The 27,856-nt window shown below is 40.4% G+C and overlaps 1 protein-coding gene across 3 annotated transcripts in view; it reads left to right on the forward strand.

The window, feature by feature from the left end:
- The window catches only part of AK5 (adenylate kinase 5), a 265,268-nt gene that overhangs the window by 176,882 nt on the left and 60,530 nt on the right, over positions 1-27,856 (forward strand). For all 3 annotated transcript variants that reach the window (XR_006206173.1, XR_006206172.1, XM_042952269.1), the window contains 2 exons: positions 14,647-14,689; positions 19,784-19,828. Coding sequence is in view for 1 of the 3 variants with exons in the window: in XM_042952269.1 (XP_042808203.1) it covers positions 14,647-14,689; positions 19,784-19,828 (88 nt within the window). In the remaining 2 variants the exon portion in view is untranslated. The remainder of the gene's footprint in view (positions 1-14,646; positions 14,690-19,783; positions 19,829-27,856) is intronic.

Raw genomic sequence — 27,856 nt, forward strand, 5'->3', positions numbered from 1 at the left:
ATATTTCTCTTTCACCTCCTGTGGAACTTTGTACTAAGATTTTTAAAACAAAGAGAAGATAAAAAGGCTGGCCTTTGAGTACAACATACTACATGAGGGTACAGCTAGGTCACTTTAGGAAACAACCCATTAGCTGTCTTCTGCATTGTCTTGGCAACGTTATAGCGGACGGCCAAAAGCAAAAGGGCAAACTCATCAGGGGAAATAATTTTCAAATATTGTTTCCAAATAAGAGGTGCTACCTATCAGTTAATCATTGCTGTGCAACTGCTAGAACTTAGTGGCTTCAAACCACATCCATTTATTTCTCTTATGGCACTGGGGCTGGCTAACCAGGTCCACTGATGGAAGCTGGGCTCACTCACACATCCACAGTGTAATGGCCCTCTTATGTGTCAGCTTGGCTAGGCTATGGGTCCCAGTGACTTAATCAAACAGCAATCTAGATGTTGCTGTGAAGATATTTTGTAGATGGGGTTAACATGTACAGTCAGTTGCCCTTATGTAAAGGAGATTATCTTGTTATAAATTGAGGTATAATTGACATGTATAATTGACATATATATATATATATATATATATATATATATAAAATCATTGCAAAATGTTTACCACAATAAGCCTAGTTAACATCCATCACCACACACAGTTACAAATTTTGTGTGTATGTGATAACTTTTAAGATCTACTCCCATTAGTATCTTCAAAGGTATTGTTGACTATAGTCACCATGCTGTAGTCACCATTACATCCTTAGGATTTATTTATCTTAGAACTGGAAGTTTGTTCCTTTGACCACCTTCATCCATCTTGCCCAACTGCCACCCCCTACCTTTGTCAACCACCAATGTGTTCTCTTTATCTATGAGGTTGGGGTTTTTTTAGTTTAGATTCCACATGTAAGTGATATCATACAGTATTCATCTTTCTCCATCTGACTTATTTCACTTAACATAAAGTCCTCAAGGTCCATCCATGGTACTGCAAATGGCAGGATGTCCTTCTTTTTATGGATAAATAATATTCCAGTGTGTGTGTGTGTGTGTGTGTGTGTGTGTGTGTGTGTGTGTGTGTGTGACATTTTCTTTATCAGTCTGTCAGTGGACACTTAGGTTTTTCTACATCTTGGCTATTGCAAATATACTTTAGTGAATGTGGGAGTATCGGTATCTTTGTGAGACAGTGATTTCTTTCACTTTGTATAAATACCCCTAAGTGGAATCACTGGATCACTGGATCAAAATAGCAGTTCTATTTTTAATTTTTTTGAGGAACCTCTGTGCTGTTTTCTACAGTGGTTGCAACAATTGATATTCCTACCAACAGTGAGATTAGCCTTGATAATTTGGATGGGTCTCATCCAATCAGTTGAAAGGCCTTAGAATCCCTGATTAATATGGATGCAAAAATTCTCAATAAGATACTAGCAAATCGAATTCAACAGCATATAAAAAGAATTATTCACCATGATCAAGTGGGATTCATTCCTGGGATGCAGGGCTGGTTCAACATTCGCAAATCAATCAACGTGATACATCACATTAATAAAAGAAAAGATAAGAACCATATGATCCTGTCAATCGATGCAGAAAAGGCCTTTGACAAAATCCAGCACCTTTCTTAATAAAAACCCTTGAGAAAGTCGGGATATAAGGAACATACTTAAACATCATAAAAGGCATTTATGAAAAGCCCACAGCTAACATCATCCTCAACGGGGAAAAACTGAGAGCTTTTTTTCCCTGAGATCAGGAACACGACAGGGATGCCCACTCTCACCGCTGTTGTTTAACATAGTGTTGGAAGTGCTAGCATCAGCAATCAGACAACAAAAGAAAATCAAAGGCATCCAAATTGGCAAAGATGAAGTCAAGCTTTCGCTTTTTGCAGATGACATGATATTATACATGGAAAATCCGATAGACTCCACCAAAAGTCTGCTAGAACTGATACATGAATTCAGCAAAGTTGCAGGATACAAAATCAATGTACAGAAATCAGTTGCATTCTTATACACTAACAATGAAGCAACAGAAAGACAAATAAAGAAACTGATCCCATTCACAATTGCACCAAGAAGCATAAAATACCTAGGAATAAATCTAACCAAAGATGTAAAAGATCTGTATGCTGAAAACTATAGAAAGCTTATGAAGGTAATTGAAGAAGATATAAAGAAATGGAAAGACATTCCCTGCTCATGGATTGGAAGAATAAATATTGTCAAAATGCCAATACTACCCAAAGCTATCTACACATTCAATGCAATCCCAATCAAAATTGCACCAGCATTCTTCTCGAAGCTAGAACAAGCAATTCTAAAATTCATATGGAACCACAAAAGGCCCCGAATAGCCAAAGTAATTTTGAAGACGAAGACCAAAGCAGGAGGCATCACAATCCCAGACTTTAGCCTCTACCACAAAGCTGTCATCATCAAGACAGCATGGTATTGGCATAAAAACAGACACATAGACCAATGGAATAGAATAGAAACCCCAGAACTAGACCCACAAACGTATGGCCAACTAATCTTTGACAAAGCAGGAAAGAATATCCAATGGAAAAAAGACAGTCTCTTTAACAAATGGTGCTGGGAGAACTGGACAGCAACATGCAGAAGGTTGAAACTAGACCACTTTCTCACACCATTCACAAAAATAAACTCAAAATGGATAAAGGACCTGAATGTGAGACAGGAAACCATCAAAACCCTAGAGGAGAAAGCAGGAAAAGACCTCTCTGACCTCAGCCGTAGCAATCTCTTACTCGACACATCCCCAAAGGCAAGGGAATTAAAAGCAAAAATGAATTACTGGGACCTTATGAAGATTAAAAGCTTCTGCACAGCAAAGGAAACAACCAACAAAACTAAAAGTCAACCAACGGAATGGGAAAAGATATTTGCAAATAACATATCGGACAAAGGGCTAGTATCCAAAATCTATAAAGAGCTCACCAAACTCCACACCCGAAAAACAAATAACCCAGTGAAGAAATGGGCAGAAAACATGAATAGACACTTCTCTAAAGAAGACATCCGGATGGCCAACAGGCACATGAAAAGATGCTCAACGTCGCTCCTCATCAGGGAAATACAAATCAAAACCACACTCAGATATCACCTCACACCAGTCAGAGTGGCCAAAATGAACAAATCAGGAGACTATAGATGCTGGCGAGGATGTGGAGAAACGGGAACCCTCTTGCACTGTTGGTGGGAATGCAAACTGGTGCAGCCGCTCTGCAAAACAGTGTGGAGGTTCCTCAGAAAATTAAAAATAGACCTACCCTATGACCCAGCAATAGCACTGCTAGGAATTTACCCAAGGGATACAGGAGTACTGATGCATGGGGGCACTTGTACCCCAATGTTTATAGCAGCACTCTCAACAATAGCCAAATTATGGAAAGAGCCTAAATGTCCATCAACTGATGAATGGATAAAGAAATTGTGGTTTATATACACAGTGGAGTACTACGTGGCAATGAGAAAGAACGAAATATGGCCCTTTGTAGCAACGTGGATGGAACTGGAGAGTGTGATGCTGAGTGACATAAGCCATACAGAGAAAGACAGATACCATATGTTTTCACTCTTATGTGGATCCTGAGAAACTTAACAGAAACCCATGGGGGAGGGGAAGGAAAAATAAAAAAAGAGGTTAGAGTGGGAGAGAGCCAAAGCATAAGAGACTCTTAAAAACTGAGAACAGGGGCGCCTGGGTGGCGCAGTCGGTTAAGCGTCCGACTTCAGCCAGGTCACGATCTCGCGGCCCGTGAGTTCGAGCCCCGCGTCAGGCTCTGGGCTGATGGCTCGGAGCCTGGAGCCTGTTTCCGATTCTGTGTCTCCCTCTCTCTCTGCCCCTCCCCCGTTCATGCTCTGTCTCTCTCTGTCCCAAAAATAAATAAAAAACGTTGAAAAAAATTTAAAAAAAAAAAAAAAACTGAGAACAAACTGAGGGTTGATGGGGGGTGGGAGGGAGGGAAGGGTGGGTGATGGGTATTGAGGAGGGCACCTTTTGGGATGAGCACTGGGTGTTGTATGGAAACCAATTAGACAATAAATTTCATATATTGAAAAATAAATAAATAAAAATTTAAAAAAAAAGAAAGGCCTTAGAAGCAAAACTGAGGTTTCCCTGAGGAAGAGGAAATCCTGTGTGTGGTTTCAGTGTCACCTTGTGTCCTAGAGTTTCCAGCCTGCCACCCTGCCCTATGGATTTCAGGCTTGTCCAACTAGCCCCCATACTTGTGTAAGCCAATTCCCTGCAGTAAATCTCTTATAGAGATGGAGATACATAGATAGATTAAAATCTTTCTGGTTCTGTTTCTTTGATAGAACTCTGGCTGGGTTTGACCTGGCTGCTAGGTCAGCCAGAGCCTGGTCAGTCTAAGATGGCCCTGCCGGGATGAGTGGACCTCTGCTCCACATGGCCTTTCATCCTTTAGCAGGCTGGCCCAGGCTTATCTTCATGGCAGTGGCAGGGGACCAAGGAGGACACGGAAGCATGCAAGCTTCTGGAAGTATAGCCTGAGAACTGGCACACTGTCTTCTCTTCCTCATTCTGATGGCTGAAGCAAGTCATAAAACTGGCCCAGGTCAAAAGTGGGAGAACAGACTCCCTTCTTGATGAGGGTGTATACAAAATGACCTTGTAAGAGGCATGCATGCAAAGAAGAGTGAAAATTTGAGGCCACAGTTGCCATTAATCTGTCACAGACTGTTTGATGCAATGGTACAGGAAAGAACAAACATCAAACCTTTTTTTCTAACCACCAGTATGCCTTTTCCCACTTGTTATGGCAGGTAAAACTACAAATTCAGAGCCCTTAATCTTCTTACTTACAACTGGGGGATAGTAAAGCCTACCTCATGGTATTTGCATAAGAATAATGAGATTTCTGTGAAAGCATCAGTTGTAGTGCCTGTAAGGAGCTCAGCAAATGATGCTTCCCCTTTGCCAGCAACTCTTGAGCACCTACTGCATACAAGAAAAAAGAAGGCAACACATATTTGAGGCACAGGACTGGAAATTGAATTTAACTGTTTTTTAGGATCAATATATATTGGTAAAAATTATTCTCAATACAAAATAATTACTTGACAAATATCTTAGTCTATATGTGGTAATTCCAAAATAGCTTTTGCATTTGCAGGGGAAAAAGCACCTCATGGACACAAACATAATCCAATCCCCATAACTTTTCATGATTTTGAATTTTCTTAATTAATGGCACATTTGTAAATTATGTATTTTTTTAAGTTGATGCTCAGGTTTTGGGCTCAGACAGAACTGAATTCGAATCCCAGCTCACACATTTTTTTTAGCTCCAATACACAGGCAGATTTCCACAATCCCTAAAACAGAGCTTCAAATATGTATAATGGGGATGACAGCACCTCCTTCAGTAGGCCGCTAATGAAGAAATTACATGAGATAATACCCAATAAGTGTAGTTATTATTATTATAGCCAATATAATAAAATGATAGAAATACTACTTCAGGGTTTAGAATGCACTGAAATGCCTTTTTTGTTCAATTGTCTCAACTGCCTGCTTACTTCACCTGTTCGCACTTTTCCCTGAAAAAAAACAACTGTGACAGCACCAACTTTTATTGCATCAGCATGTTGGGATGTGTAGAGACTCAAGTTCTGTAACTGTGTAGAGTAATCTGGAGGCTCATCTGTGAACCCTCAGACTTGCACATCTTACAGTCTATCCCCAAAGATGGTCAGTGCAAATAAATATCAACACACAGGCCAGCATTAAGTAAACAACCCACAACAAAATAAATCAACATTAATGAAGATTAAGTGATCATAATTTATAATGAAGAACAAGAACAGCAGCAAGAAAGCATCCTTCCTGAAAACTGTAAGATTGCCAGTTTTAGCACGTGTTAAGCCCTGCTTGACAACTGCACTGCATTTGGCATACAAAGACAGGAACAAAGTGTGTCTTACGTCGTCTTTAGCACCGAACATTTCCGGACCTTGTATAGCAGCCAGATTTTTAGAATACTGAATTGGAGTCCTCCAAAAGCTCTAAAAATATGCTGATTTTAGGTTTGGATTGCAAATAGTCTTAACCTTTAATAACTCATTTATTGGAATACTAGTAAGTGCCTTCATGTATAGGCAAAAAGTGACATTCTATATACTTGAGCCTTTTTTTTTTTTACCCAAGAAAGGATTTTACAGTTGTGGATAAGTTCAACAGGATTCAGTGAGGTTCCTTGTACCTGCTGGTAACCTAACTAAAATTGGGTTAAACAACTTAAAATGTTGTTTTCTCCCTTAACCACAGTCTGAAGGTAGATGGACCAGGGCTGGTCCTGTGATAGTCACACAGGGCCAGACTGCTTCCCTCTTTCCCAGACTGTTGCCCCCTTCAGTCTGTGAGCATTGCCTCCCTTCAAGGTCTCGAGGCAGCAAGGGCAGCTCCAAGCATCTGGTCCTCACATGATCATTCGCAAAAATAGAATGGATGAGTGAAGCTGATCCTCCCCATGTTTGTCCCTCTTTCTTTTTAATAGGGAGGAACTCTGTCCTCTGAAGCCCAGAGACTTGCTTTTCACATCCTGCTGGCCCAGATCTGGTCAAAACCCTATGCCCATAATGCAGAGGATGGGAAAGCAAGGATCTGCCATCTTTGGCATCTGACGAGGCAGGTGGCTCTGCCTGCAAGAAAGTGGGCTATTGGGTAGGCATCTAAGAGGGTCTGCCAATGGGGGTCAGGGAGGGGGGCAGAGGGGGTGGTCCTGGCAGTGTTCTGGAACCACCTACTCCACTCCCACCAATAGTAGTTCCATTCTTCTCTTTTAGATATTAGGCTTCCATATGAGATTCTGTTTGAACAAAAGCCCCCATGGATAAAAATCATTTACAACCCTTTGTTTTAGCACATGCTCAAATACCTAATATACTCAGTGAGTCAAAACCGTTTGTTCACTGTTACTTTTCCAGCATCTAGACCCATTCCCAGCATATAGGAGGAGCTTGAGTTAATTCCCTGTTGTTGCCCTAACAAATTACCACAAACTTCATGGATAAAAATAACACAAATGTATTATCTTACAGTTCTGGAAGTCAAAAATCCAAAATAGATTTCACTCAGCTAAAATCAAGGTTCCAGCAAGATCTCATTCCTCCTCAACTCAGGTCTACAGGTTGTTTCTAGTGGGAAGAACACCTCTTTTGACCTGCCTCTTTGATTCACAGCTCCAACCTGGATGTCATTGTTAGTTCCTCCTTTGCTCTATGTCCCACAACCACCAACTAACCCTGTCTCACTGCCCATTCAACCTTACCCTCTAGGACCTCCAGGAGTTGGACGCAGACATTCAAGTTGGGGAATAATGAAAGTGAGAGATGTGGGGCAAGGTCAGAGCTGGACTCTGGATTTAAGGGTGGTCCATGGGAAGCTGCTTGGTGCATCTGTCATAGTGATAACCAAGAAGTGCTTCAGACTGAAGAGAAAGGCATTGGGATACACCCATGATGAGGGAAGGACTCAGAGGAATTGAGGAGGAGTCATCAAAGGGTCCTTTGAGCTCTTCACTTGCTCACTCTACCCCACCTGCCTCCCCCCAGTCTTACTTCCTTTTTAAAGAAAGAAGGTGGGACAAAGAGTGACTCCTCTGGGTGATATTTTTCTCCCTGAAAAACCCATGAACACATATAGAGGTTTTTTTTTAAGTTTATTTATTTATTTTGAGAGAGAGAGAGAGAGAGAGCACAAATAGGAGAGGGGCAGAGCAAGAAGGAGAGAGAGAATCCCAAGCAGGCTCTGCACTGTCAGTACAGAGCCCAGTGCTAGGCTTAAATTCACAAACCATGAGATCATGACCTGAGCTGAAGTCAGACATTTAACCAACTGAGCCACCCAAGGACCCCGGCCAACATTAACTTTAAATGAGAGGAAATCAGAATGGAAACTTTGCTCCTTCCTTTACAGCAGCAGCCTGACAAAGCCCTGCTTAACCACATGCTGCATTTGGCTTGTGAAGACAAGATTAAAGTGTGTCTTACATTGTCTTCTAGCAGTGGGGTGACAACAGGAAGTTGTAGGAAAACATCAGGAAAATATTTTCTTTAAAAGTTTTATTAGAGGGGCGCCTGGGTGTCTCAGTAGGTTAAGTGTCCGATTCTTGACTTCTGCTCAGGTAATGATCTCATGGTTTGTAAGATCGAGCCCCTTGTCAGGCTCTGTGCTAACAGAGTGGAGCCTGCTTGGGATTCTCTTTCTCCCTCTCTCTGCCCCTCCCTGACTCATGCTCTTTCTCTTTCTCTCTCTCAATAAATAAAAAACATTTTTAAAAAAACCTTTAAAATAAAATAAATTTTTTATTAGAGACAGCAACATTTTGATTTATATATAAAAGAAGAAAAACATTCCTCCTAGAGAGCCAGATCTGTAAACCACTATTTAAAGTAGTTCATGTAGAGAACCTGCAATTTAATAAGACTAGGAAAAGGTTAGCCTAGCATCCCCTATATTTTTTTATCCCTGTTTACTCAATTATACAAGTGCTACCACAGCAAGAAGGCCTCTAATTGTGTATACTTCAGTGAGAGAGAAATGAGACTTGCCGTAAAATAAATTCTTGGGTGTAACTAAATTACACACCACTCCCCATACTTTTTTTCCAAATTGCCCATTACTTTAAATGAAAACATGCTTTAGAAAAGAACTGTAAACACTCAAAGTGCTTCTCAAGGACCAGTCTCCCTTCTTCCTGCTGATAAAATGCAGTTACGTTTCTGTTTTCCAATACTCTCCTGCTGAAGATCCGAGGAATCTTAAAACTACATTCACAGCTAACCAGTAAACTTGAGAATTTCGCTTTCACATCATTTGGTTGGCATGATGTGGCTTCCTTCCCTCTTTTAGCAAAGGAATCCACCTTCCTTCCTATTCATAAGACACCATGAGCATTCGCTTCGCTGGTGTAGTGTAGTTACTCGTTACACTCTGTGCTCCACATCACACACAGACGGGTTGTCATGCTCCATCAGGGGCTGCAGGAGAGGCATCAGGACCCAGGCATGGGAACCAGGCAAGCGCACTAGCTGGGGCACCCTGCACAGTCACATAGCTTGCTGAGCCTGTTTCCTCATCTGAACAATAGGAGATCTCAAACTTGCCCATCTCCTAGTGTCTTTCTGAGGATTGGATGATATCATGCACGTTAAAAACACTCTGAACACTAGCAAATAGCAGTTCCAATAACCGTTTTTTAAAATTGTTTGCTCAGGGGGCACCTGGGTGGCTCAGTCAGGCATCCAATTTCGGCTCAGGTCATGATAACACAGTTCATGGATTCAAGCCCTGCGCTAGGCTCTGTGCTGACAGCTCAGAGCCTGGATCCTGCTTCAGATTCTGTGTCTCCCTCGCTCTCTGCCCCTCCCCTGCTCACACTCTGTCTCTGTCTCTGTCTCTGTCTCTGTCTCTCTCACTCTCAAAAATAATAAATAAACTTAAAAAAAAATTAGTGGTTTACTTGAGGTGTTTGCTGTTTTTGTTTTTTAACAAAAAAGCTTCACAAAGTTTCATTTTCAGGTTATGAGATGGGGAAATAGCCTCGTATTGTTTGGGTTGGGTTTTTTTTTTAATTATTATTTCTTCCTGTTAAGATTCTGCTTCTCAATGAAGATGACCACTTCTGAGAACTACAGAACATTTTGTGCCTCAAACCCATCCCCACCTTCCTGTTGTTGCTTCTGAGAAACAGCGAGGGAGGCCTTAGATCAGTTTAAATAGAAGCCTAGGAAAATCCTCATGCTAGCATTTCATGGTCCATGATTCATGGAGAACTGCTTAGTATTCGGGGAGGTCAGAAAAAATTATAAAAGACTGCTCCTCACATTCATTTCAGAAACTAGAGAATCTCTTTGAAATCCATTGTTTTGAATCTTGAAGTTGATCTCTGTGCTTAATGTCAGAGAAAGAAAGTAGTCTTTTCTTGGTGAATTTTAGGGCAAGAAATTCATCTTAGCTATGATATTCTGTTGTTAAATAAAACCTCTTTGTCATAATTCCATTTGAAGCTGTATACATTTTTATACCATGAAATACACATACAGTTTAATACAAACAAGAACTAGAAAGATACCCCAAAAATGTCCTACTACCTCCTTCCCAGGAGAGCTTTCGTTTCGTGGTCCCCAAAGGGATATTTATTTATTTATTTATTTATTTATTTATTTTAAGTATTTTTTTATTAATTTCAAATAACTTTTTAATTTTTTTAATGTGTATTTATTTTTGAGAGAGAGACAGAGCATGAGGCGGAGGAAGGGTGGGCAGAGAGAGAGGGAGACACCGAATCTGAAGCAGGCTCCAAGTTCCAATCTGTCAGCACAGAGCCCGACGCAGGCCTCGAACCCACAAACAGCAAGATCATGACCTGAGCCAAAGTTCGATGCTTAACCAACTGAGCCACCCAGATGCCCTGTCCCAAAAGGATTTTTAAACATCAACACTATCTACATAAGGAGGAGCAGCGTAAATATCTGACTCCATGACCTCACCTCTGATACCAGTAAGAGACTGCTGATAAAGAAACATAGGCTGGTATCAGGGCACTGAGGGCAGCAGTGGATATGCTCAGGCACATCCCCATCCAGTGACACACAGAAGTTCAGCAGCATCATTCCACACACATAGGTTCCCAGCAAGGATCCAGTGAGATTATAGCAGTAGTTCAATGTCCACTTTATATTAGGACCTGATCTGCTTGTGACAATGTCACACAGAACAGGTCCTGCAGGCAGGAGCATACACCAGGCTGCAATGAAAGCAGGTGGAAGAACATAATTTCTTATGATTGGTGAACCCCTCCGGGAGGCTACGTTGCTCTATTTTTATCTCTCCCCCCAAAATTTCAATAGTTCAGGGAATTGAGAGTGACAAGACACCCATATCATAAGGTGGTGATAGTAGGAGCTCCAATCCTAAAGGAAAACATATACGCACCTCAACTAGCTGCTCTTCCTAAAAATGATACCAGAATCCAGCCTTGCAAAAGCAGTTCCTTGCCGACGCATCCACCCCGGGAAATAAAGTTGAATGCAATTCGCTTTTGCTCTCCTATGGCCCTGGCCTGACTGGAGAATGAGAGATAGAGACCAAAGCATATCCATAGTCCAAACCCAGTTTCCCAGAGAGCCACAAGTCCTGTCTGGAGGTTCTAGCTGTTTCACTGCAACAGGATTTTTTTTTTTTATTTCTCCCCTTCAGTTACCAGCATTGTATTGTAAATATAGCACAAGAAGATATGGCAACCTGAACTTGCTTCTGTGTGTTAATGGTTTCTCTGCAGCTTTGCCCATCTTCACCAGCATTAATTACCTCATTGCAGGCTGTCTTGGCTTCGTATGTGTGAGTCATAATTGGCACTTACATAAAATCTGTGCCAATATTAGTACCGTTTCTGTCGGTTTGTTCAGATTTAGTATTCTGCTTTATGCCCCCCAAACCTAGTTTATTACTGTGGAAAGGCACCTATGCCTCATCATACCCACAAAGCTCAACCTCACAATTCAGGCTTACAGGTGTCAGAAGGCTGACTAGATGGAGCACAACACAATGAAAGACTGTAACACCAAGAAGCACCCATGGGTGCCTAGGGTGGAAGTTGGTAGTGAATGGGTTGTACTTTCTCAAAGTATGCCTCACTGCAGATGCAGCTACAGATTATTAGGTATCTGAAACAAACCTGTCTGACATTTTGCTTCTTATATAATTGACATTCTGAATTAATGCCTTTCATACAGAACACACTTAGCACTTGAAAAGAAAGAGATGAGACTTAGGGCTTCTGGGGTCTTTATGGCATCTTTTTCACCAAAACAAAACCAGAAGTGTTTGCCTTTCATTAGTTGTTAGTGTGTGTGTGTGTGTGTGTGTGTGTGTGTGTGTGTAAGATGCCAGATTAATTTTATTTACAAAAAAAATTCACATAGGAATCATGAGGTTTATTGAGCATCAATGGAAAATAACACCCCCCAGTCAAACATCCTATTTACCTGGGCTTTCATGTCATTGAATGAAGTGGGCCCCATTCCTAGCACCACTCTGCTCCAAAAACCTTTTCACTATCAGGGCTTTATTGGAAGTAAGGCTGGGGCTCATATGAAGCAGTTGGGCAAACATACTAGAAGGCTATGAATAAAAGCTATGGATAAAAACCAGTCAGACTCAAGAAGCCACATAGAGGTGAGATAGGCTCCTTTATAACACAGTGCATTATTTTACTAATTCAGATTAACGTTGATTGCTCTTCTAAAACATGATAACTAGGTGTGAGAAAAATCTGATGCAGTTCAGCCTGTAACATGGGTGTAAGTCTTATAACTCAACAGTGATATTAAAAATTAAGGGAGAAGACTCCCTAACACTACCTGGATATGTTCAATAGCTGTGTGACAAGCAATAAGCAGAGTCTCATGGAACAATCCTTTTCCAACAAAAGCTACTGAACTTCTTTCTGTGTAGATGCTTGTTAGGCAAACATAACTTCAAACAGGTCCCTGTCTCAGGTGGGCTTCGCTAGAGGCAAAACCTCAAATGGGAATTCTTTGCAAGTGTGCTATTAGGGAGTGCTTTTAGGACAGGGGGAGAGATGCAAGATAGGGCAGGGGCAGGAGCTGAGCAAGGATGTGACCCCAGGTGGCTATCAGCTTCAGTCTGATCTCAAGGGGAACACTAGGGCACAACTTATACCAGAATTGTCCCATGTTGAAGGTGTTCTGTGAGCCCTTAGCAACAGCTGAGAGATGGGTGCACCAGCCAGGCAGTGGCATGACACTAACAGATCCATGGTGGTAGCTAAGCTCCTAGGATTAAATCTCCAGGAACCATGCTGTGTGGTAGGAGATGTGGTTCTCATCCTAACCCTGACTTCACTAAGGACATGATGACATGGCCATGGGCTCCTCAAATGACCTCAATGACCACCCATTTCCCCATCTGTAAAATGGGAGAGGGTGATGGTAGGGTTGGATTAGATGAGCCCAATAACTCCAAAATGCAATGCTGTAAAATGCAATGATTTCAACAAGAGAAGTAGGGATAGGCCTACTGAGGAATAATTGACATTTTTCCTGTTCATGGAAGGAAGATAATGAATGCAAATGTGTTCCTGAATGAACACTCCATTAAAAACTCTTCTCTCACCTGGAATAGCTCTAGATACACAGGGAAATCTAAGAAGACAAGCAGTAAAGTTGCCCTGAAGGCATATGTTCTAAAAAAGAATGGCAAGGCTCTGATTTCAAACAAGTACTCTCATGGCAGTTTACCTTAAGGGGGCATTAATACAACCAGCCAACCTCATTTAACTGACTCCTACATCAAAGCATATTAGAAGCAAGAGGCCGGAGTGAAGCATGAGCCACAGGCTGGCCCTGCAAAATGGCACAACCTGTAATGGAGAGCAGTTTGACAAAATCTATCAGTTATAGATACATTTACTGTCTGACCACACATCCCCTTCTCTGATAATTTATGAAATGACCTTTATATGAGCTTATTCACCATGCTTTTCCCAAAATAACCCAAGATTGGAAACAGCTCAATGGTCCATCAATAAAGGACTAGTTAAAAACAACAACTATGTTACCTTCCATACGATAGAATACTGTACAACTGAGAACATTCTGTATTGATATGGAAAGTTCTCCAGGATACACTGATAAGTGAAAATGCAAGGGGAAGAACAGTATCATTATAGATGAGTATGTATATTATGAACATATATGCATGAGTAATATAAGTACACTTTTTTCTGTATACAAAATGGAGGTAATGCCAGATTATATATTTATGTTCAAATGTATCCATAGATATCTGGAAGTTTTTTGTGTATTGGGAAACAGATACAAAAAAAAAACTTCTGTAAGTGGTTACCTATGATGGATGAGGGAGTGGGAAAATGGAATGGATGGAGACATAAATAGAATTCTCACCAAATGCCTTTTTATATAAACTTTCATCCTAGACTCCCCTCACCACCCCCCTCCAACTACCACTGGTTCTTCTGTAAGGAAAATGCAGCAGCTGCTTGATTAAAAAATAAAATAAACATTTAAAGGCAGGCATCAATCAAAGCTGGTCATTCCAATCTCCCTTATTTCATGCTTTAGTTTTCAGGGATTGGCCAGTGGTTAACCATATGGCACCCACTGCTAAACACTTCCTATCTGGCCCTTTACAGAGAGTGTGCCAAGTCCAGCTTTAAACCATGAAGTTGTTTTTAAACAACTATAACTACAACTATCAGTGAGCTTCGGGCACTGAAGAGTGTTGTGTTCTTCAAATCAGCTTTTCTGATCACAGATAGGTCATGCACCAAGAAAATGAAGTGTGATATTGTACCAGGAAGTCCAACAAAGACAGCATGAACTCTTGGGACAGACAGCCCAGGTTCCAATCTGGGTTTTGTCCCTCACTGCTACATGACCTTGGGCAACTTGCTTCTCAAATTATTGGCTTCTTCATCTGTAAAAGGTGGATAGTAATTGTGCCTCCTTCATAGAGTTGTTTGGAAAGTTAGGTATGTTAATGTACATTGGCAAGAAGTTTAGCACAATACCTGTTAGTACTCTCACCTAATATTTTGATTTTTTATGTGCAGGGTGATGACCAGTTAAATGTATTTGGAGAGGATACCATGGGAGGTGAGTTTCCCTTACTGATCAGACCAAAGTTGTATTTTAGTAGCTTTGAACATGTCTTTTTTATTAAACAACAACTGATAGACAGTAAACTACTGACAGCATGCAGTTTTTCCTTAGCCAGGCTACACAATTAAGATTGGAACTTTTTGGATCTTTTCCCTTTTAGTCCATATCAAGAATCAAAGGGCCACCTTACTTAGAGATGCATTTCCTTACTACCCAGAGAACATGACCCTTGACATGCTTAGTGAAAATGGAATGTTCTCGTAAAAATATGTTTGGGAAACATTTAACACTCACTACCCTTTGGAAGAGACACATATAACAGCATACCAAGATTCCTATAAGTCCTGCAGTAAAGACAGCTGGCTAACTTTAACATTCTTCAAATTTATTGGAAGTCTTTTTCCTACATGGTAGTTAAAATTCTTCAGTGTGCTGTTGGGATGCAACCTAAGAAACACCCAAATTATCCTGCTTTGTAACTGTTGTCATGTTAAAAGTCTCACAACAACTAGCAAATTCAGCCTTCACTGTCTGAAAATAGCTAAAATTATGTGAATTTGAGATTGTCCAAAAGAGATAAGGCTCATGATTGTCCTAGGTAAAGTACCTTCTAACATGTCCACTCAGTAATAAATGTTGCTGTAACTATGGTTCATGGAAATATGTTTGTATTGACTGTGAGCACATGCAAGTAAGTGATCCGGCTTTCCAAATAACCCCAGCTCTAATCCTACACTGATCCATGAGCATGAGGTAATAGATAAAGTGTCATTTAATGATAATGGCCATAGCAGTATGTGAAAATCTCAGTCACCAAATGACATCATGGTGATTCATGAGGAAAGGCACATAAACATGAGCCAAGTGCAAATAATCAACTCAGTCCCAACTGGACAGGGATTGATTGATTGCCTAATAAAGTTTCCCTTTTTCCTGGCTATAAAATTAATATGTATTCCATGTGGAAATGTTTTCAAGGTAGAAAATATGAGCTATCTAAAACCTTATGACCTCTAAATAATCATGGTTAATATTCTAGTGTATTTTATCCCAGTGGGTTGGCTATGTACCTGTTTTTATATAGTTGAGAATACATGTGTATATACAAATAATTATCTCCATTCTTTTTGTGTATATCATAACATAAGCATGTTCCCAAGTCATTACAAACTCCCCATAACCTTAACTTGTAATGACTACACTGCATGAATGTTCCATCATAGGTACAACCATACCCAATAACAACCATAGTCACTTTCTTAGATAGCAAATAGATTAAAAGTTGCTCAGCTTTGTATAGAATTGTTGAATCATTATATTGTTCACCTGAAACCAATATAACCTTGTGCGTTAACTGGACAGGAATTTAAAAAAAGAAACAGTTGTTGCTTAGCTTCATAAAAGGAAGCTGGAAGTCTAGAGAACATGAGATGACCATCTGGTCCATGAGTTAAAAGCACCAATGTATGTGCCTTTAATAGAAAGCTCCAGATAACATAGGATTTTTCCAGTCACTGTGGACTATTCTGTAGAGACTGCAGCATCTCTTTGATTAGAAAGAACAAAAAATTTTATTCCTTAGTGTGAAAACCAGATGGTTCCCCAAACCCCAAATTCACATCTTTCCTCTGATTTTAGCTCCCCTGTCTCCTTCCCCTCCTGTTCCCAAACCCAATTCTTCATGTCCCATTTTCTCTTCAGAATTGGGCCTTTCCTCAGCTAGTAGTGGATTCCAGCAAAAAGGTAGCATTGTGTATACAAAAAAAGCATCCCAATTTTACTGAAAAGCAAGTTGGATAACTGTCAGAGGAGTGATCTCACTTTCAAAAGTACTTATCATCTACATAAAATATAAAGTGTAAGTCAGGCTCCTATCTGTTAATTTTAAGTGTAAAAACTGCAGTTTTATCACCAAGATAGGAAATAAAAACTTTGTCCTATCTCTCAAGGTAACCACATTCTGCCCATCATTTTAGTCAACTCACACCCAGAGCAAGAGCAAAAGCGGCTGCCTCCAGAACCAGGAAAAGAGCCCTGAGTTACACCTAGACTGGGAATTTAGGGCTGGCTCCACCCAGTCTGGCCCCTCCATCCTGGGTCTCCCCTCAAGGTGGGGGTAGCTCCAGGAACTTCCACAGCCAAGGGTCTGAAACACACAGCTCAGGGGCCTGGGGTTCCAACAAAAACATCAAATACCTTTGAACTCTAGAATCTTTACTTCAAAACTTCACGTGTTATTTTCCATGAAGTGAAAAATCACAATGTCCTATATTCTAATATATTACTGTCTCTTCAGTGTATATTACAGTTTGAAAAGTAGCTTCCTTAGCATAAGGGTTAAATTAAGAGTAATAAAATATTCAAAATCATCTTCAGTTGCTCCATCTGCAGTCACATCTGCCCAACTAAGGGAAGCATCCAGTCTCAGATCTGTTTTGTTTGTCCAGCATGGTGCTCTAAAAACTTGACTTTAAATGTTAGTTCTTGTTAGCCATAGTTCATAACACTCCACACCCACCCTCCTCACTGGTTTAGAATCTCTGTCTGGCCTTTGTCTAAGCACATCAAAGAAACTCTTCTGAAAGTTCTTTGTGGAATCAGCCTGCTCCCACACACCCACCACCACCCCTGGGGGTGTTAAACTAAGCTGCTCAGAAATTAGGCAGTCTTGGGGCGACTGGGTGGCTCAGTCAGTTAAGCGTCCATCTTCAACTCAGGTCATGATCTCACCATTCTTGAGTTCGAGCCCCACGTCAGGCTCTGTGCTGACAACGAGCCTAGAGCCTGTTTCGGATTCTGTGTCTCCCTCTCTCTCTCCCTCTCTCTGCCCCTCCCCCACTCACACTGTGTACTCTTTCTCTCAAAAATTAATAAATGTTTAAAAAAATTAAAAGAAATTAGCCAATCTAAGGATTGACTTGAACATGGTGGCATCCTCTGACCCCCTCTAGAGCCTACTTCTTTAGCTTTTCACCATCATTTGCTCAAGATGGTCTCTAGAATACAGCAATACCTCCCTTACTGGCCTGTGACTCCCACAGTCAACTGCAGAGCATCCTGAGCTAATCTACTTCTGCCCCCAAACTTTGTGACCCTGCCCTGGCACAGCTCAGCAGGCAGCCTGATCTCCATAACTAAAGCCCTGTGGTCTTAAAGCCAGGGTGAATTTGTTTCTGCTCTTCTCTGAAACATTCGTGGGTAGTTCTGCTGTTTCTTCTGTCCTCAGGTCCTCACTCTAAACATTTTTTTTTTAGTTTCAGGACCCCCTGCTTCCAGGCTCAAGCAATAACCATTGGCACTTTCTGAGGCCAGAGACCCTGAGCTCACAGAGCCATTCCCAATTCAAGTTTGGGGCTGTGGTCATCTCTTCAAGTAACCTCACTCTTACCCAAGGCCTCTTCGAATTTTGGGTTACTTTAGAAACCTGAAACATGCAACAATAATCACATCATAATTTTGGCCAAGGGACAAAGGGGACCATTTCCTCCTGTGGCCCATTTATTTACGGGAACCACAGAATCATAGGTATTTGAACCGAAAGAGACATTAGAGATCGTTGGGTCTGACACCTTTACCCTACAGATGGAGAAACTGAAGTACAAGGGAGAGGAAGTCACTCACCTAGGTCTAGTCAGTTGAGAATAGTATCAAAAGTGTAGCTATTGTCTACCCATCCTTCATGGCCAGCTACTACACCACATGACAATTGACAATCTTTTAGGGCTCCACAAACTCTGGAGGGTTTTGCACTTTGCCAAAAATTCCTAATTATCCCTCTGTTTCAAAGTGGTGGCTCCTCGGTCCCACACTGTTGGGGTGAATGCAAACTGGTGCATCCACTCTGGAAAACAGTATTGTCGTTCCTCAAAAAGTTAAAAATAGAATTACCCTATGATCCAGCAATTGTACTACTAGGTATTTACCCAAAGGATAGAAAAATACTGATTTGAAGGGATACCTGCATCCCAATGTTTATAGCTGCATTATCAACAATAGCCAAATTATGGAAAGAGCCCAAATGTTCAGCAACTGATGAATGGATAGAGAAGATGTGATACACACACACGTACACACACACGCGCACACACACGATTATTACCCAGTCATCAAAAAGAATGAAATCTTGCCATTTGCAATGACATGGATGGAGCTAGAATGTATGATAGTAAGTGAAATAAGTCATAGAAAGACAAATACCATATGATTTCACTCATATGTGGAATTTAACAAACAAGCATGGGATAGGGAAAGAGAGGCAAACCAAGAAACAGACTCTTAATGATGGAGAACAAACTGAGGGTTAATGGAGGGAAGTAGGTGGGGGGATGGCTAGATGAGTGAGGACACTTATTGTGATGAGCACTAGGTGTTGTATTTAAGTGTTGAATCACTAAATTCTACACCTGAAACTAATGTTAAACTGTATGTTAACTAACAGGAATTTAAGTAAAAACTTGGAGAAAAAATAAAGTAGTGGTTCCCAAAATTCAATCCTCACTCTCACCATCTCTGGGATTTTTGTTTCACCTCTATATGACCTATGCTAGATATTATTGACTTAATATTTTTCTCTAAATTGACTCACTATTATTATTTAAATAGATTTATTTTAGAAGGAAATTTTATATTACTACCTTAAATGGAAAATAGTATTATTTTCTATAAATAGGAACTGTATTTAAAATATTATCTTCCAGACTCCCCATTTGTGCTTTAACCCCTCTTTATTAAAAGAGATCAGCAAATGTTAAGAAAAATGTAAAATAACACAAAACTGAGATACTTAAGAACATTTTAAAATAATTTTAAAAATTATCTTTCTTTGTAAGTCATGCTATTTAATGGCTTATCAGTTTTGCCACCAAAAATTGATAGTTTGTGTTAAAATGAAATTATGTTACCAGGGTCTGGGAATAAGGTTGAAATGGTCATTGGTGCCTATAATTTATGACCTATTAACACACTTACTGAACTTAAGGCTTCTTATCAAATAAAGCTACAAGATTTTGGTTTTTACACAACATAAGTAAAACCAGTATTTCAAAACAGTTTTACTTGCCAGTAACTTAAATTATTCTTACTTTAAAGGTTTCATGGAAGATTTGAGAAAGTGTAAAATTATTTTCATGATTGGTGAGTAACAGCTCTCAAGTTTTCTAATGCAGTTGCTAATAAACAACTTGGTAGAGAAAAAAACTGTCCATTTCTTATTCTGCTTTGAATTCTGCCCCTTTTTCAGTTAGGAAATACCCTCGAGGCTTCTGGATTGTTGCTTTCATTTATGCAGTTTTATATTGTTTTTGGCTTTGTATCCTTACAGAATAGACAAAGTAAGACTCTAAGGAATGTCAGACTCCTGATTTTAGTTCCTCAGTAATAAAATACCTTATAATCCCATGAGTATGAAGAAGTCATATGCTAAAATCTAGCACATACATTTTCTGTTTGAACAATGAGCCACTGCTCACTAAACGAAATATATCCGTAACCACATATTCAAATATATTTCAGTAACCATACCCTGCATTCCGTTTAGCTAATGGTAAGAAAATTTCATTTATTTTATGCCTCATACTGTGAACGTCGTTGGTAAATTAATTGTGGGATAAAATTCACCAGCATTTTCTAAGCACATACTGTGTTCCAGTTCATCTCACTTAATCCTTCCACAATCCTATAGGTTGGTGGTCTATCTCTATTACATATCTGTTATACAGATGAAGACACTGAGACTCAGAAAGGTAAAGGGACTGGTCCAAGCTCACATAGCTAATGAGTGTGAGAACCGGCTATTCAGTTTTCCCCATGGAAATCAATGGGACTATTTGAGCAACAGTTATAATTGCCCAGAATAGCACCAAATATTGTCAAAGCACCTCCCAAAAGCTAGTACTTTTCCCTCTAAGTATTCAAGTCTTTAGAAAAGTTAATACACCTACCTTTTCATTTAAAAAAATTTTTGTATTCATATTCAGAAATAATGAAAAGGTCCACACATCTTCAATGGGTAGGAAAAAGAATAGTTATCGGCACCCAAGAAATATAATCATATAAACTTAGAATCTTGCACCCTAAAGTTGGAATGTTTCCTTGGAAATCTCTCACTAAGTCTCCCTCATTGTCAGATAAGGAAACTGAGTCCCAGAGGATTTAAGAGGTTTGATTAAGGTCATTCAACCAACTGGTGGCAGAGAGGAGACTAGGGCTGCAGTTTCCCATCCCAGGGCTCGCCCCATTCCACCACACAGTTGTGTGGGTTGTTACCCTGGACTGTCTCCCTCATTCAGTCCTCCATCCCATATATACTGAGGCCTAGACCCATTCTGGGCAGTGAGGGATCACAGACCTTCCATCCTAGGTGAAAAGAAGAACTAATCAACTTATTATCACAAACTTAAGGAGACAGAACAGCCTGGATTGAGTGTCTGGGGTAGAAGTGGGTGATCAGAGTGATCAGGCAAGGCTTTCCTACAGAAGTGATATTTAAGCAGGGAACTGAAGGAGGAGAGCGGGCAACGCAACCTAAGGGATTAACAGAGGTGAGAGGAGGAGGAAGTGTGTGTCTTAAGCAGTGAGAATTCTTGAGCCCAACCTGAGTTCTGTTTCTGACCTGCTTGCCTCTTGTTGACCTTAACCATGGGAACTGGATGAACTCTTGCCACACTTTTTACATTCTTTTCAAAAAGTAAAAGTAAATTATTTCTACTCCTTACTGAAGAGAAACTCATCCTCCTAATAGCAAAGAAAATTCCCCTTTCCACATAAACTTTAATCACTTTTCTCACCATCAAGGCCATACACAATGAGTTATATTCAGCTTTTATCTTAGGGGCCAAATTAGGAAGAGGAGAGACTCTTAACCCTGATGTTCAGTATCCAAAGAATGAGCCTTTATTATCACATAGAAATCTGTGTCTTTAATAATGTGATCCAAAAACAGCTTCTAAAAATAGTACAGCATGTTTTGTGATTGTTGTTATTTTCTCTGGCAATAATATTATTCCAGAGTTACCAGTGGTTTAGCACTCGCAATTAAATTTCGAAATATATTTTCAAATATCACTTCTATCTGTCTAGGTATAACTAAAGACCTTGGCTTACCTAAGTCCTGTGCCCTTCAGAAAATCAAATAGCACAATATAAAATCTTTGGCATCATGCAAAGCTTGAAACCCCCAAGCGTCCACAGACTGCAGTCTAAAAACTGCTGCTCTGAATAAAGGTTTTTCTTCTATTAACCAACTCTCCCATATTTTATCTTACTGCTCAGTTACTATTCTATTAAAGATTTCAGGTTACTGTTTAGGCAGTAGAAGGTGCAAAAACCACTGTGGTATGAGGAAAAATGATTGTTCTTCTAGGGCATTTAGGACTCTGCTTGTAAATTAAGTCTTTAGTTCTAAACACTTCCTTGACAGATGGCAGAGTGGTTTTTGGGGGCTGTATTATTGCAGGTCAATTTGAAGCTCGTAAAAATACTCAGGATGTCATAGACACACCCATAACAGTTTTGATGAGTCTTAATAAACAAGAGTCCATTGGTTTCAGTGAAATAAGTGTGGTATTCCCTATATGAGAAGATGAGGTTGAATTTTTCACTTTTCAAATTATTGTCTTGACATCTACCAAGACAAGTGGGATTGAAATATTAGCCAAAAACCAGGTTGACAACTTTGCTGTTCGTCTGCAGATAAAAATTAATATTCCTAAAGCACTGCTCCCCTGCTTTAAAGTATCCTAGTCCCTTTTTGTCTATAGAGAGGTCCAAATTCTTCAGACTGACCTTCAAAGCTTTCTCCCCACTGGCCTCAATGTGCCTTCCCATCTCCCACTCCAACCCCATGTGAGTCTGTGGCTCCAACCCCACTTCCCTTGCTTTTGCCAGTCCTGTCACTTGAAATGTCTTCTCCCCCAGTTAATCATGCCCCAAGGTCAGGTTTAATTTGTAGCCCTGTGACATCTCTAATCACCAGCTTCTTCCTGTGTGCTCCTCCATCGTGTGTGTCTGCATCACTCATTTAGATACCCTGTAATGATTTAGGAAAGCAAATATTTGTTGGAATAATGAATTCTTTAAGAACCAGTGTGGCCAGTTTCCATAACAACTGAAATAGCAGTTGGAATTCTTGGACTGGAACTGACAGGCAGGTTGCTGCTGCTGCTGCTGCTGCTGCTGCTGTAGCTGTTGCTGGCAGGACAGTTTTCAGGTTAATTATGAGCCTAATCGACGCCCTGACTCCATTGTAGCTGCTACCCTCTCACCCAAAACAAGCAACACCAACTTCCCCCACCTCTGAGCAATTTCATATTCATTTGCAAAATAGTTTTCAGTCGGGGCAGTTAATAGCACCGACCACCATCTGAGTGGAAAACATATTCAGGGAACGTGTACTGTCTGGACCAAAAGGAAAAGTGGCAAGGATGGATCTACTTAGCCCTTTGAATGTTGTGTGACTATTACCTTTGTTCATGAGGAAGACAGCTCAGTAGCTGTTCATAAAGAAATACCTTCCACAGGATAGATAAGGGATCTCACAGGATCAGGCCAGTGATCAGAAGGATTGAAAAAGGTTCGATGGACTTTGGTAGTTCACACACAAGACATAAAAACCATGCCAATGTACATTATGTACAAGACTGGGGCTCATTCATTGCTGAAAACGGAAAATTCGTTGGATAATATAAAAATATCCCTTAAAGAGCCTCATTATGTCCCACTAACAGGCTCCTACAGTTTTCACAACCTTTTTGGTACATTTTTTTCCTTTCTCTCTCTGTCTCTCTCTCTCTCTCTCTTTTTATTTTTTTTTAATCTCTTGATCATTATCTTGCTATTATCCAATCTATCTTGGCCTCCTTTTCCCTTCTGTGCTTTTCATAGCCTGCCTATGCCCAAAATGTGTCATAACCTGAATTCCCATTAATTCCTATCCAAAGCCTTGGTAGAAGTGCTTCAATTTGGAAAATCATCTGATTTTACAGGCGAGATGTGATACTAATGGCATAATGGTCAAGACATCATTCTGTGGCTTTAACTTTCAGGATGTCGAGGACCCAGATGGCTTTGTGTACCTTAGCATTAGTACTGACAAACTGCTTTTCAAGTAGTAAGCTTTGGGAGGTACTTTTATAATATTCAGTGTTATTTTGTGTATTTTTAACCTTGTGCAAACTAGTCCTCTTTATGTCCTTATGGAAAACTGTAGAAATGAGAATTTTTGCTTAAAACTCAATATTTTAATGCCCTGCCATTATTTCACTATAGCTCTGATGTCATTTCATTGTTGCCGTGTTATCAAAGAATTTTGAATTAATTTAATCTTTAGAAAATACTTGGACCCCAGATGAAACATGTTTCATATTGATGCACATAATTGGTTAAATTAAAACTGAAAAGCAAAACTGATTGTTGTAACTTGATGCAGCTGTAAGAGAAGCCAGCATTCATTGAGCACTTAACACACACTAGGCACTGTACAAATAATGTTATCTTATTTAATGATTGTACCCTGTATGGGGTATGGATTATCACCATCCTGATGTTGCAGGTAAGATGCTAGAAAGGTAAATAATATACTAATAAGTGATGGATCTGGGGCTTGAAAGCTTGGGTTTTATCACTGGCAACAAATGCTGCCAATTGCTGTCCTTGAGGTGACAGGCTGATTTTATTTCTTTTCAAGAAAATGTCTGCCAGGGCACCTGGGTGGCTCAGTTGGGTAGGCATCCGACTTCAGCTCAGGTCATGATCTCACAATTCATGAGTTCGAGCCCTGCATGGGGCTCTGTGCTGACAGCTCAGAGCCTGGAACCTGTTTCAGATTCTGTGTCTCCCTCTCTCTCTCTCCCTTCCCCACTTGTACTCTGTCTCTCTCAAAAATAAATAAGCATTAAAAAGAAGAAGAAGAAGAAGAAGAAGAAGAAGAAGAAGAAGAAGAAGAAGAAGAAAATGTCTGCCATATACTCAAGTGTGAAAACCCATAGTTTATCTGCTAGTCCATCTTCCAGAAGATAAAAAATGGTTTTTAGCTTAAAAATCAACTAGTTAAGCAACTCAAACAATCATAATGTTTCTCCTCAAGAAAACCATTAACCTACGTGTGCTAAAGTGCCTTGTGTAAACTTCACACAAAATATTAAAATGACATGTACTTAAGGGCTGAAATTAAATGAAATGAGTCTTTTATACTGCTTCATCAAGGACATTTTTAGGTAACACTGGCGTTTTCTTCCTTTTACTTTACTGTGAGTTCATGGTGATGAATATAGATCTAGTAGAATTGAATGCAGCTGTCTTGATGCATGCTGTGGTTTTGTAACAATTGCTTCTGTACCGTTAGTGAAAAGCAATAGCCTGTAAGTGTTGTAATGGAAATAAGGGACTGTCTAAAATATACAAAAACACTAATTCAAAGAGATACATGCACCCCTATATTTATTGAAGCATTACTTACAATAGCCAAATTATGGAAGCAGCCCAAGTGTCCATCAATAGATGAATGAATAAAGAAGATGAGCTGTAGGGGCACCTAAGTGACACAGTTGGTTAAGCCTCTGGCTCTTGATTTTGGCTTAGGTCATGATCCCAGGGTCATGGGTTGAACCCCATGTCTGGCTCCATGCTGAGTGTGGAGCCTGCTTAAGATTCTCTCTCTCTCTCTCTCTCCCTCTCTCTCTCTCTCTCTCTCTCTCTCTCTCCTTTGCCCCTCTCTCCCGCTCAAACTCTCTCTCTCTTCTCTCTCTCTCTGATAAAAAGTAAAAAAGAATAAGTTGTAGTGTATATACACTAGCACACACCATGGAATACTATTCAGACAAAAAAGAATGAAATCTTGCTATTTGCAACAACATGGTTGGAGCTAGAGAGCTTTATGCTAAGCAAAATAAGTCAGAGGAAGACAAACACCAAATGATTTCAGTCATCTGTGGAATTTAAGAAGCAAAACAAATGAGCAAATGAAAAGGGAGAGAGAGAGAGAGAGAGAGAGAGAGAGAGAAACCAAGAAACAGACTCTAACTATAGAGAACAAACTGATGGTTACCAGAGGGGAGATGGGTGGGAGGAAGGGCGAAATAGGTGATGGGGATTAAGGAGGGCACTTGTTCGGATGAGCACCAGGTGTTGTATGGAAGTGTTTGAATCACTATATTGTACACCTGAAACTAATATAACACTGTATGTTCACTATACTTGAATTAAAATTTTTAAAAAAAGAAAATAGAGGACCCCCCAACATCTGTGGGCCACACTTTGAGAACCACCACCCTAGGACTAATTTAGGAAGGGGTTATGTTAAGCAGGTATATGAAACTCTAGACTTTGCATTTGGAAAATCTTAGAGGAGAAAATAGTTTTTTGTGCCTTGTTTTTCACTGGTCCTTTCAAAAGCAAATAACCTCACAAATGTGAGCAAGGGGTCAGGGGTAAAGGGGTACATCTACTGAAAGGCCATTTCTCTGGGCTGCTGTAGGCCTGGAAAAATTCTGAATGTTTCTGTGTAGCCAGTGTACGAGGGATGCCTGAAAGGAAAGGCTGGGTGCTAGTCAGAGGTGGGCAAAGGAGAATGTATCAGGAGGACCCACAGGAGACTCCAAAGCAAGGCCTGGATGGAGGTGGAAAGGGTGACCTCCAGGATCAACAGCAGTGGACTGGAGGAAAGGTGAAGAAAACCCTCCAGGTGGGAGAATAGCCCTGACATTGGAGATTGAACTTTGAACTTGAGTTAGTCCCATCAGGTCACTATGACAAAATACCATAGTCGGGTGGCTTATAAACAACAGAAACTCATTTCTCACAGTTCTGGAGGCTGGGAAGCCCAAGACCAAGGCCCTGGCAGATTTGATGTCTGATGAAGGCCTGCATCCTGACTCATAGACAGCTATCTTTTCCTTGTAACCTCACATGGCAGAAGGGGTGAGGGAGCTCTCTGGGGCCTCTTTTAAAAGGCCTCCAATCCTATTCATAAGGGTTCCACCCTTGTAATATAATCACCTTCCAAAGCCCCACCTCTTAATACCATCACATTGGGCCCTAGGATTTAACATAGATTTGGAGGGGACACCAACATACAGTCTATAGCAGAAAATTGACTATCATGGTTATCAAAAATCATTAGATTAGATTAAGAAAACTCAGATGAGATTTGACTGAGTTTCTTAACTGAAACTCAGTTTCTAAACTGAGTAGTTTCTAAACTGAGTAGTTTCTAAACTACTGAGTTTCTAAAATGAAAAAGGTAGCTAATCAGCTAGGCTGGGTTCACATAAAGAAATATGTTTCCATCTGACCACCAAGCCTGTGCTCTGCCCTAACTGAAACATCAGAGCTCTGCTCTGGACACAGACACATGTTTGCCACAGCTCTTTCTCCCATGAGGGCATGCAGTTATTAAGGGACCTTTTGGCACTCTCCTGGCCTAAAACCTGTATTTTCAAAGTCCAGACCATTCAGGATGAGAGAGTAAAGGAAGAGAGACATTGGGCCACTTTCCAAGAGAGCCTCAAATGCATTTACAAAACAATGGGATATCTTTCTGATGTTGAAGAAATGTAGGCATTGTGTGCTAACAATGAACCTACTTTGTCATAGACTCTAAGTCTAAAGTTCTCTTTTGGCCAGCAAAAGAGCGGGATGCAGGAGGAAAAGCGAGAGATGGCTAATGCCTTGAAAAGATAAGAGCCCCAAATAAGGGTCCTTGCCCCATTTTTTATTAGGATCAGAAGGCTTAAAAACATGGCAATAGACGTGCACAAAGAGACAATGAATCTGTGAACATTAACTTGTGGACATGAAGGAAAGGGAGTCTTGAAGATATTCAGGGTTAGGGGTTTGGGTTCATACAAAACAAAATATTGGTGCCAGGCAGTCGAGCAGAAGGTTGTTTACAGCAGACATGAGGCACCACCTCTGTTTATCTTAGCTAGCCTAGGGGATGAGACAGGTAGGACAAATAACCTGTTTATCTTAGCTAGCTTAGGGGATTAGACAGGTAGGAAATAACAAGGCACTTTTTCTTTTATTAATCATCTCCACTTTGGGCTGCTTCATCTGCAGCACAGGAGTCTATAGCCCAATTTACCTGTTTACCTAACTTGGTCCTTCCCTCCTGTGAAAGCAGCTTTCTGCTATAGTACTAAATTGGGGGTCACATCCACCCGGAAT

This window comes from Panthera leo, chromosome C1 (genome assembly GCF_018350215.1).
Source record: "Panthera leo isolate Ple1 chromosome C1, P.leo_Ple1_pat1.1, whole genome shotgun sequence".
Taxonomy (NCBI): Eukaryota; Metazoa; Chordata; class Mammalia; order Carnivora; family Felidae; genus Panthera; species Panthera leo.